Source organism: Akebia trifoliata, chromosome 1 (genome assembly GCF_017979445.1).
Source record: "Akebia trifoliata isolate Shusen 1 chromosome 1, ASM1797944v1, whole genome shotgun sequence".
In the NCBI taxonomy this organism is placed as follows: domain Eukaryota; kingdom Viridiplantae; phylum Streptophyta; class Magnoliopsida; order Ranunculales; family Lardizabalaceae; genus Akebia; species Akebia trifoliata.
Window position 1 is genome coordinate 27,322,063 of NC_141375.1, and position 12,274 is coordinate 27,334,336.

General features: G+C 33.4%; 1 protein-coding gene across 1 annotated transcript; it reads right to left on the minus strand.

The window, feature by feature from the left end:
* Positions 1 to 1,160: 1,160 nt before the first annotated feature.
* Positions 1,161 to 9,416, minus strand: LOC147411361 (internal alternative NAD(P)H-ubiquinone oxidoreductase A1, mitochondrial-like). The gene is made up of 9 exons (XM_086447759.1): positions 9,272 to 9,416; positions 6,545 to 7,199; positions 5,058 to 5,271; positions 3,499 to 3,659; positions 3,335 to 3,400; positions 3,086 to 3,249; positions 2,869 to 2,983; positions 2,179 to 2,355; positions 1,161 to 1,763 (listed from the first exon to the last, which is right to left on the minus strand). The coding sequence occupies exons 2-9, from the start codon at positions 7,133 to 7,135 to the stop codon at positions 1,608 to 1,610; spliced, it is 1,644 nt and encodes a 547-aa protein (XP_086303885.1). The 5' UTR covers positions 7,136 to 7,199; positions 9,272 to 9,416; the 3' UTR covers positions 1,161 to 1,607.
* Between the last annotated feature and the right edge of the window lie 2,858 nt (positions 9,417 to 12,274).

Genomic DNA, 12,274 nt, shown 5'->3' on the forward strand with positions numbered 1-12,274 from the left:
TTATTTTCATAATATAAGAGATTTAAGGTATTTTTTATTTTAAAATAAATGTATGTTATATACAATTCTTCAATTTTTTGTATAAATTATCAATTGAAGTTTAAAATGAGTTATTCTTTTAAAAATTTAATACTTTTAATAAAGATAATTTTTTTTTTTTTACTTTTGAAAAAAATCATTAATTTTTATTTTTAGTATAACAAAGTATAACTAAGTTAATAATTTTATTGATAATATGTTAATTTTTTAAAGAACTTTTTTTGTTATAATGATTTGAAATACTTTTTTTCTCATTCGATTCTTGAGAGTTGGAATCGATGGGTACCCGTGATTTTTGACAGTTTCGATTTCGATTTCATTTATTTTGGAATGACACCCCTACATTCTACTTTCTAGTAGAGTACAAGTTACTTTTGAGAAGATGTTAAAACTTAAAAAAGAAGAAAAGATTGCCTTAAAGAGCGAGAAAGAACAAAAAGATGTTGCCTTAAAAAATAAAAAAAAACACCCAAAGAGAGGGTTAGATCAATTTTTTTTTTTAAGTTGATTACATATTAGGTCTCTTATGGAGACCACTTGTTCATTTCTATATTGATAAATCTATTTCTATATATTGATAAATCTAGGCGGCAAAACATACTTGTCCTGTTAACTGTCAGTATCACAAGGAAAAAAGATCTATGATTCTGTGCCCTTGCCACATCAACCATATATAGACCACGTATGTTTTGTCGCATTGATTTATCATTAGTCTATTGCAAATGTCTTATCTTAAGATCATCATCATCAAAGACTTATCCCAAAGAATTGGGTTTATTTGGTAGATTTAAGATCCATTAGGTATTAAATTTTTTTTATAAAAATTATTATCAATTAAATAGAAATGATTGAGTGGCTTTCAACATTGCTAGATTCTTTTGAATTTTTATAAATCCATGCTAATGCAATCATTTCTAGGATTAAACTAAAGTTCATTCTGAGATTAAAATCCCAATTTGGAGATTGTTATGGGTTCATTCACTGCAAGAAGAGTGCCTGGTTTCTAAATGACGAAGAATTGAAGGTAGAAACTTCATCATCGACAAAAAAGTATAAAAAGGGCTTCAAACCATAAAATTCTCAAAGCTTTCTGAAAATACTCCTTACCAATCTTATCAAAATTTGTCAAACTAATCCATATCGTATTTTCTATAACATTTTTTTTTTAATAAATTCCATTAATAGAATCAGGTTTCTATGAAAACTTCATAAAAATTTGAGAAGAGTTTAATGGAGGAAGAGGTGGGTTTTCTTTATATTTCTGTGTGTTTAACTTTCCCTTCGTTTTCCAGGCACTTAAACTTTGTTCTCTTAATCTTACCCTGAAAAGCTACAATTATAGGCATTTTGATACAAAGTACTTTGCTTGGAGAAACAAAGGAACATGTATATATACCTCATAAATATTCTAACATAATTTTTTTTTTTTTTCCAGAATAGCTACTACCATACCATAGTAGGTATCGAGTAATTAGTACATGAAACTTTAAAGAATTTGATTGAAAACTTCAATAAGAATGGTGAGGCATGTAAGTGTTAGGTGTCCTGGGTATCCGAAAGTTGCCACATCAGCCTATCCGAGAGTTGTCTCTGCCAAAAACAAATGTCGTCGCCCAGTTCACAGCCACATAGAACCTATTCCTCCAGCTGACAACACGTGTCAGGTAAGCGGAACGCCAAACAAACCAGCTAATAAATCCTGCATGGGAGATACCCTTTGCATCCTGCCAAACCAAAATATACAAGGAAAAGAAGTGAACAAGGCTTCAAATTGCTGGTACAATTAACAAAGAGACCCAACCCACTTCGTTACTAGTTGTATTTTGCTTCTAGAAGCACAAAGTAATGTTCAACAGCTGAAAGTTGAGTTGTGAATGGATCTTTTAACTCGGATCAGATCTAAGAAGTTGATTGGTGTCGGGACCCAAACCCAAAAATGAGAGGAATTTAATTTCCTTTAGACATTAACCACCGCATTCTCCTGGACCTTTTTTCGTTTTTAATTTTTCTCTATTTTCCTCATTTTTGAGATAACCGATACTTGTAAAGTTAATATTTGCCTTTCATAGGTTCACGTATCTACACTAGTAGTTCCCTGGCTTAGCTGTAAACAGAAAATAAAAGAGGAGCTGAAACTACCTTGCCCTCACGTAGGTCGACCAATGCCTTATAGCGACCGACAGATGCCATGCTTCCAAAATGCTTGTAGATAAAAGGTTCTCCGAGAGGTAAGTCTTTCATTGAAAAAGCTTTGCCTCCATTCTTCCCGATCCGGTTGAACAACTCCACCAGAAATTTGCCTTCCCTTTCTGCTACCTGTTCAAAGTGTTTGACTAACTAGCTCAGAATATGCTGAAACTAACTCAGTTTTTTTTTTTGGCAATAAGGGAGGAAAGCACACAAGAACCAAACTGAAAAGTAAACTCACTCTTATGTTGTTCTCTTTTTCATTGTCCCCAAACTAAAAGTCTTAAGACTCTAACCCACTCTTAATTTTCACCTTATTTCATAATTTCAAAGGAGTTTTCAGTGACATTGTTGAGTCAATAATTTTAATTTCACTTGATTGAGTCGAACACAGAAATCAAAATCCAGAATAGTGTCAATTTCTCTGTTCTATGAAGAGAAACATAATGTGAACCAACTGTGAGATTCAACTCAGAAATATTATGTCGCATTGCTGGAGTTCAAATGTGAGTTGATAAAAAACTTACCATTTTTTCAAGTAACTACTTTAGTTGAATTGCTTCTTAGATTATCTTTTATTAATAAAAAGAAAAAAGGAAGATAGCATGGCAAGGAAAGAAGTTATGGCAAAAGAGATCAGACCTGAGCCAGAGCCGGAAGAACTTGTTTCCCTGTCTGTTCAAGAAAACCAGCACAATCCCCAAGGGCAAACACATCTTCCACCGAAGGTACCCGCATCCATTCATCAACACCGATCCTGCATTGTGCGGTGACAAGAATGTTTATATAAATGAGCCCAAAATACAGTGGAAATAACCAAAAAAGAAGAAGTTAAGGTAACGTCGTAAGAAGAACACACCTTCCACCCTGGGATTTGGGAAAATCTAGTGATTTAACAAATTCTGAAGGTCCCACACCTGTAGACCACACCAGTAGGCCATATGGAACATCAGTCCCATCGCTGAGAACTATTTTTTTGGGGTGAACCTCTTTCACAATGCCTCGCTTTAGGTGAACCCCAGACTGATACAAAACTCAAAAGTCTCAGCTAATTCAATCAACTGTTAAAACGAAGATTCTCTAACTATATTACTTTAGTTCAAATTACCTTTGTTAAATGATTCGTTGCATATTGTCGTAATCCTACATCAAATGATGACAATATCTCATTTGCCTGCTCGAACAAGAAACCAGAGAAACAAATAATTAATGACATCCATATCTTCTTTAATTGCAGGAAGACGGTTTTAAGATAGTATTATATATATCCACCTCTATGAGAGTGACACGGACGTCATTTTTAACATGAGAATAGCGCTCGCGAACATCTTTCATAATAAAATCACTCAATTCTCCACTGAATTCCACTCCAGTAGGACCACCTCCAATAATAACACAGTGTAACAAGCGCTTCTTTTCTTCTTCAGATATTCCTGTTGTCATGGATTGGAATTCAGCATTACAAGTTTATTCCAGGAAACCAAGATTTGTCTTTTGTAATTATGATAAAATAAATGAAATCGGAAACAAGGGCCTCAGCTAAAATAATTGGAATTAGTAAGCTAGAAGCTTTTCTTTTCTAAATAAATAATGAAAATGATCATTTAAAAGGGAACCTATGTAGAATATGGGGGTGAGTCCATTATATTGATCTCTACATATCAAACAAAGAAATGGGGATTAAGAAAGAAAAAGAAAGTAGCCCAACGTAGCCAAGCCATCCGAAGTCCAAAGCATAAACAAGACTCTTCTCTACTCTGTGTATTAGCTTGTCCAACCTATCCTTTTACAACACGTTCAAAGAGGGGAGAGGACTCTCTGCTCACTTCTTGAAGATTCTGGAGGTTCTTAATCTCTTACTACATGGTCCAGTGGGACAGAAAACATAAGAGCTCTCATGGGTTCAAATTATTCTTAAATTTTCGGTAGTTTGATCCAACGAATAAGACAGTGGTATGGGAGCCATCTTAGGCCTGGTTCCTTGAAAACAGGATCAGACTAACAGAGTAACTTCAACCAAAGTCTTCTTACACTAGCGATGTGACGTCAGGTGGGTCTATCATTGATAGACTAAATATATATACTATCAGAAAAGTTAATTCATTTTTAAGATTTGAATGAATGGTTTAAACAAATTTTCATCTTTTAAGTCATTACTTCGCGGACAACTGAAGTTATAGTTGAAGGTGCTAGCTTGGTAAGTTGGTTAAAGTCTTCAAGTGTTGATACCACGACCTGGGTTCAAACGACTAACCCACTTGTGTATATATTGGAAAAAAAAAAAAAAAATAATAACACAAAACTGACATTACAGTTGCCAAATACACTACCAAAGTGCAGGCAGAATAAAATGAGACTCACTCCAAGGGATAACTGTAACAAACAATAAAATACTGAAATCAGGATATCATGTTATAAATGGTAAATCCAAAAACTAGACCTCCCAAAGTTCTCTTAATAACCTGTCTTTTATCACCATCATCATTTTCTTTACAACACTTGGAGAAAATTTAGAAGGCTTTTACGTTGTGTAGCTATCGAAATTCACATTAAATATATCCGAACAATTGTACAAATAGAAAAAAAATCACAAAAAAAGAGGATTCTCTTCCCATCTTCTTTCCTTTCATACCGGTTCACAAATTAATATGATTATTTTTATATGCACTGGAAATTAATTGTTCCAAAAATAAAATTAATTGGATCACAAATGAGAATTATGACCTATGGTAAGCTATCATTGTCCACAGTAAATGTCTAATGCATTTCACATTTCAGTTATTTAATTCTGCAAGAGTGAAAACCCCTTCAATAGAAAAAACATTACTCACCTGGATTTTCAGATAGCATCAGGTTCAGGAGAAGCTTTTTTCTTATTTCTTGTGCATGATACACTTCACGGAGGAAAAATGCATGTTCCTTCACTCCTTTAATATTAAACGTCAAGGGCTCAGCTCCGGCAGCAATAACGAGCTTATCATATGCAACTTTAAATCGATAGGGCTCATGAGGTAGACCACCATTGCTAACTGTCTCACAGAATACCTGGTTCAAGCAAGAAATAGCATGAGAAAAATGTGCTAATTTACCCTCCAAAAGCAATATAACAGGGAGAAATATGCTTGTTCTATTTCTTGGTTATAAGTTCCCTTTTTCCATCCTTATAGATCAAATTTTCTTCCTCTTCCTTTTATTGTTTCTAAACTTAGGCCTAAGTTCAGCTGTTAAGGATCAAAGCGGCTGTTGATCAACTGAACATGTAGCATAAATGAAATAAGCAGGGCTTGTTCACTGATCGAGCACAAATATAAATTTCCCACATCCATAAGGATATTTTTGTGTGCTTATTTATTGATGTCAGAGTACATATTCAATATGCACCCATGCAATATGAATCCATAAGAATGCAAGCATTCATTTATGTGTGTGTAACGCGTGTGTGTAACGCATGTGTGACAGCTATGGTACCTAGATACTTCAATATGAACATAGAGTACCCTTATCAACACGACATCGTAGTGATACAAGTAACTGATTCTTTATGGTTTCTTCTTCATTACAATTTCCCCATCTTCCCTTGTACTGTCAGGTATTTTCTTAAACTCGCAACAATTTCTTTGCCTGTTTGCAAGCTAAAACAGATAAATATTGCATTCACAACTCATAATGTGAAAATATTGCAATATTAGAATTTGTTACATTTGGCATGATTTAATTACTAATAAAAGATAACTAGCCTACAAAACTGAAAACTAAGCCATTGTATCAAGATAGTGTTGGATAGTAGTCTAGCAGTAAATTTTTCCTATACTTTGGGTGCATAGGCATCATTAATCATTCAATCTTAAGGTTTGTCAAATCTTCAAAGGACCTTTTTACATAGGTGCCAAGTTTTTTTTTTTGTGTGTGTGTGTGCATTTCGGTATATGTTTCTATTCAATGGGCGTTGTTATTGGGAAGAACTTATTGAATCCATTATTTAGGTTCATAACAACTTAAAAGTCGATCTTATGACTCAGCGTAGAACTGCGAGCATTGTACAAGGGTGTTCTGTAAAAACCCATGACCTTTTGGGTGGAAGTATTGCAATAGGACAACAGCTAAGTAGTTTTTGAAAGGCCTTATACCATTAAGATATCCAAGGTTCATTCCAGGCCTAAGACCTCACTATTCAATTGTATTTGGCATCATATTACATGGCACCTAATGGTTCTACTTATGCATTTTTATCTTAGCAATACAGTAATGCAATCATCTACTGCATACATGTAATAAAATAAAATAAAAGAAAAGAAAACCCATAGAGAAGAATACTCACTTCGTGTTTGTCGGTGTCAATTCCAGAGCAATTAGCAAGATAAAAGTAAGAATTGGGAGCTGATGCCAATGCAGGTTGTATCCGACTGACGGGCTCGGCGACTGAGCGAAACTCGAGTGTCCCAACACAAGTAGAAGCAAGTAGAGGAGTAAAGACCATGTGATTTCTCGGAGATATGCAAACAACATCATAAACTTTGGTATCAATCCCTTTAAGAAACCGACAACTAGCCCACCCAGAGCCCAAAACAACCACCCTTGGCTTTTCTCCATCCTTGGTGGCTTCAAGTCCTGGCAACCTTATGTTGTCACACTCTGTATCAGACTCTTCTACCATCCTCTCAACCGATTGAAATTGATAGTGGGGTGTTACTCTTATTCCCCTGTTCCCCAAACTTAAATGATCCATTGATTTGAAGCCAGAAAGATATTTCAGATTGCTTCCTGTTGAAACATTTCTAAAGGAAGAGAGGTAGCTTTTATTTGCAGACACTCCCTGCCCATGTCCAAGTGTACTCTTTTCAGTTATATAATTTCCAATGGTTCTTCCTGACTGTTTCAAGCTGCTCCTTGCAATCCTTGGCCATGCCATGTTGTTAAAAACTTAAACACACCCTTCAGAGTTCAAGATCGTTTCTTTAGAAATCAATGTTTAGCTGCGTTGGAAAAGAGAATAAGAGAAGTAATGGAAGAAGGGTTAGTGGAAACAACTCAATGAGGCGGTGTTATTAAATAGAGAAACCCTAAAGAATCTTGAGCTAGCTCTTGCATGTAACGTGGAGAGAGGTGGAGACAAAAAAAGTTGGGTTCATAATAAACGATGCTTTCCAGGAATCCTGGCAGGAGGATTGCTATGTTCATAAGCAGCTGGCATGTAGCCAAAAGTAACCCTTCTGGGTTTTCTAGAAATTAAAACAAGATGCAGACACAAATGCCCCCACGCAAACAATAAAGTGACCGACTCCAAAAGACTTGCACACATGGGAGTAGGTAACACTTGCAAAGCACGACTGATGATGGGGACCCAAATCAATTTCCTACGATGAACTGTTGGTTGAAAAAGTCAAATAAATACAATGGTTGCAATTCAAAGGTAGGGCCCATAATTTGGTTCAGAAATAGTCTTACTTACATTACACGCGCCTTAATTTGACCATAGTTTTAATACTAAAAAAACTCGACTCGGCTCAATTAAACTCACGAGTTTCGACTTGGATTAATCAAATAAAAATAAACAAAAATAATAATCAGATTTTACGATCAGACTCTGATTCATTTTTCAGTTGTGTTGATTGAGTTAATAAGTTGTCTCATTAGGTGAGTTGACTACAAGAATTGGTCAAAATGAATTGACTCGTTCGAGCTATAAGTCGACTCAGAGAATCTGATTGTGAAAGCACGTTTTTAGTGGAGGCGTTGCACCTGCCATTGTTTCTCCATATTCACATTCAAAGATTCAATAAAGGAAAAGAATTTCAAACAAGGATTGATTGGTGGAAACAAATTCCAAATATTAAGGGAAGAAAAAGGAAGGAATCATCGACACGTATATGGAGAATATTCTCTTTTCTGAGGGTTCAACAACTTCGATGACGAGAAGAGAGATACCAATTGACTTCCTAGGGATCAGTTTGCATAAAGAATCTTTAAGGAAAATCTTTCCATCTCACACGAAATTTAGCTAAATTTAGACAAATTGAATAAACGAAAGAAGAAAACGCAAACTGCCGAATAATCAATTTTATCAGACCAGCTCAATCTCTGCCAAACACCACTCTAAAATTGATATAAATTGATTTTCTTTTATTTACTGAAATTACGCCGAGAACTGATATAAAAGCAAGAAAAACCAAAATATTTCAAACAGAATTTATATTCAGGAATCTAATTCATCAACAAAACTACCACTAATTGATCACTTTAATGTTCAGAACAAACAAGAATATCAGAATTCTCACACACTTGATCTTAAAATTTTCGTACATTAATTCGATTTTAAACATAAGCAGAAAATATCTAACTCAGTACAATCCAAGTGCAGACTGTGTAGTCCTTCTCGAAGATCTAAACAGATCTTCTCCAAGGAAAAAAAAAAAACTTGCACAAGGTTTGAAGAGATCTGACTTGCAGAGCAAGAGATCCGAAACTTATTTTAATAAACATCCTCTAAAAGTTGGTGTACAACTTTCTTTTTTTTTTTGATAAATAGTATTGTATTAATATCAATATTTTAATGTAAAATCGAGATGTGAAACGTGACAGACCTGATAACCGGAAAATAGCACCGAAAAAATATTTTAAACAACAACAACAAACCCTATATGATCAGAAATTTCAAATAATCAAGATTAAAAAAAAAAAAAAATCGAAACGTCAAAAAAATCTTATCAAGCAGAGAAAAATAAATGTGTATTTTGAGCCAAATTGAAGTACAAAATATCATGTTCTTCACATGCATCTCTTTCTCTCTATTTTTCCAATCCAATCCCAAGGTGCATAGAAAGAAATTTGGAGAATTGAAATCTCAATAACTCCATTGAAACACATTGATGAACTTGAAATCCTTGACACATCAGTATTAAAAGCTTCTCAATTTTTATAGATTTAAAAACAAGCTTACAAGATGAGAATCATTAGAATTACGCCACTAATGAAGAGAAAAAAAAAACTAGTTCTTCAAGATCTGAGTTGCAGAGCATAAAATTATAAAGGATTTATGTTTACTTACAGAAACAACAAGAGAGAAAAATCTCCGAAAACGTCACTTTGAAGGAGAATCAGTAATGAATTTGATCAATTAAGCTCTAGAACGTCGAATTCCCACGAAATTGGACATTAAGAAGTCCTCAATTTATACTGAAAAGTTCCATGTAAGGTAAGCTTGGGCACCTGTCGCGTGGATTCAGCCCACCCAATTCCACGTGGCAATCTAGTAACTGACAGCCTTGACTATCAACCAGACGACTGAGATTGGAAGATATTCCTCGATTCAAGCAACCCATCACAAGGAAACTTCCAAAACAACCATCACTGGGACCTATTCTTTGGAAACCTGAGCTTTCTTCCCACCTCTCAGCGGCAAGTTCTAGAAAAGTCCACAAAGAATTTAAAATGGAAGAAATTTGACGAAAATAGTAACTGATCGAAAAGTAGGGCTAAGGTGAGAAGCTATTCTCACGATGATTCACTAGAAAATAAAAATATGGATGCCTTCAATCTCAATCCTTTAAATTTGTTGGTAATTTTTGTTAAAGTCTTGCATCGGTTAAGGACTTGGGATTTCTCTTGGACCACTCCACTTGATATCAATTGATTTTAAGTTTGAATCTAACATGGTATCAAAGCTCATTGGTAGTCTGTTGATTTTGTTTGTCCATGTGTCAAGCCACTTTTGTGTGTTAAATATAAAATAATGTGATATATAAAATAAAAATTGTATATATTTACCTTTATCACTTTCTTATATATAATTTTTGATGAATTATCATGTTGTGAGTTGAATTTGATGAATTTACGATTCTGGCACATTGTTCATTTTAATAATCAAAATGTGAATGATGACGAATATGGAGGTTTAAAGTGACAATTTCGCAAAAAAATAGTGAAACATGTGTATTCACTTTAAACCTGAGAATTCGTTATTGTTCAAGTTTTGGAAATTAAAATGAATAATAAGCCAAAATCATAAATTCATCAAAAGTTGATCACGTTTTTTCCTAAATATTTTTATAGTTTTTGAAAATTCTCAATTATATCAAATTTTGACACATTTTAATTGTTCTATCGATTGCAAACATTGCATGTTATTCTTTTGATGTATTTGGTTTTAATGTGTTTCGTATATCTATGGACTCTTCTAGTTTCAAACCATTGTAAATGCTCTTCATCAACATGACCTCGTAGGATTTGAGGAAAAACACAAATTTCATTGAAATTAATTGCAATCTATTAGAGATAAATACATTTTTTTCCTAGGGATACATTTTTGTAGGGAATCCTAGCATCCTGACCATCATTTTAGGTTAGCATTTTCCTTCTATCAAATTGTCAAAATAAAATAAAATCTTATTTAATTGCATTAATATTTACTCATTGTTTAGGGAAAATGTAAACATTATTTTTTTGGCCTTTAAATTCTAACATTTTTCTTATCATGAATATGAATAAAATCCTTCGAAAATACTTCGATGATCAGGTACGTAAAAAAAACTTAGGTTAGAGGAGATGAAGATTATTCATATCTTCTTTCATGTTACCGTCATTTATTTATAGATTTTTTGATAATCCATGATCTAATACTTTCGATTTCTAATTATTTCATGCCTTTTGTGTCTTCACATACGATGTCACTTCCCGAGATTTCTTCCTTGCATTCTCATGAAAGGAGATTTCTTACTTCATATTATATATTGAGCTCATATATTTATTGATTTTTTTATGATCTTCACTGGTCTAGTCATTTGATTCTTGAATACATCGTGCGTCTTCACACTATAACATCAATTTTCAAATTGCTTTTTTACACGTTCATAACTACCGTCAATTTTTACCTATTTGCTGATTGTAAAGTCGAGTAACTTTTTGGACTTCTTCTTCTCGGCATCGATCACATGAAGGTTCTAGATAGAATATGACATTAAATCGTGGTAATATTTATTTCTCGCGTGTCATAATATGTTGATAATATTGTGTTAGTCTAATTGGTGCATGGTAATTATTTCGTATGCATGTAGTTGGGGGATTGGTCCCATAAATGTCTTGATGATAAGTAGCAAGTGGCTTCTATGTAGTACGGCTAGTAGGTGGTCTGATTGAGAAAATTTGGGTAAGAAAAGATGATCTGATGGTTTGGGTACTTAAGGAATAAGATTTTGGCTCTTGATTCCTCCTTCTTGAGATAATTTTTCTCCTACAATGACTATCTTCAAGATTAATGAGGAAATTTATTTTTCCACCTCAACAACTCAATCAATCAATTAAAGATATATTTTTTTGAGAGATTTATGAGACAGATCTATTTATTGCAATTTTATTATATATATAAAAAAAAAAACTCCCTTATTTGATCAAGTTTGTCATTTGAACAAATCTTATTTTATGAATCATGCTATCATGACTAACTTAGTAAGATTTCAAATATTATAAAAATCATTGGGCCCACATTGATTATCAAATTAGAAATTCAACGATATATGATTGTAGATTTCATGAAAAAATTCAGATTAAAAAAAAAAAATTGAGATTGATCATATATAATGAAAATGTATTGCCATCGAACTTCTAAATTTAAAGTAAAAATTCAAAAGTGAAAATTAACTCTCTTTTTTTTGAAATTTTTTTTTTTAAAATCTTAGAAATTTTCTTTAATAACCCTGCAGTATCATATCATGTTTTTTTTATGACACAAATTGATTCAATTGGAAATCACTCCAAGGTACTTTAAGTATCAAATTAATCTTATAAATTTAAATTTTATGACATGGATCCCACTCTAGGATCTGCTCAATAACAAATTTGAAAGAAATGACGTTTTATGAATAACAAACTTAATAAAATAAGGTTGGCTTGGAGTTGCCTGAACTCCTAGGGAGTTTGTGTGATAAAAATGCAACAATTGGGTCCCCCTAATAAATCTCTCGATTTTTTCTCTCATGTGAGCCGTACGTTTTAGGAACATCGTGAACCTCGTTTAATGTTGGAAGACTTTGGAATTCTATATTACAAACAGATT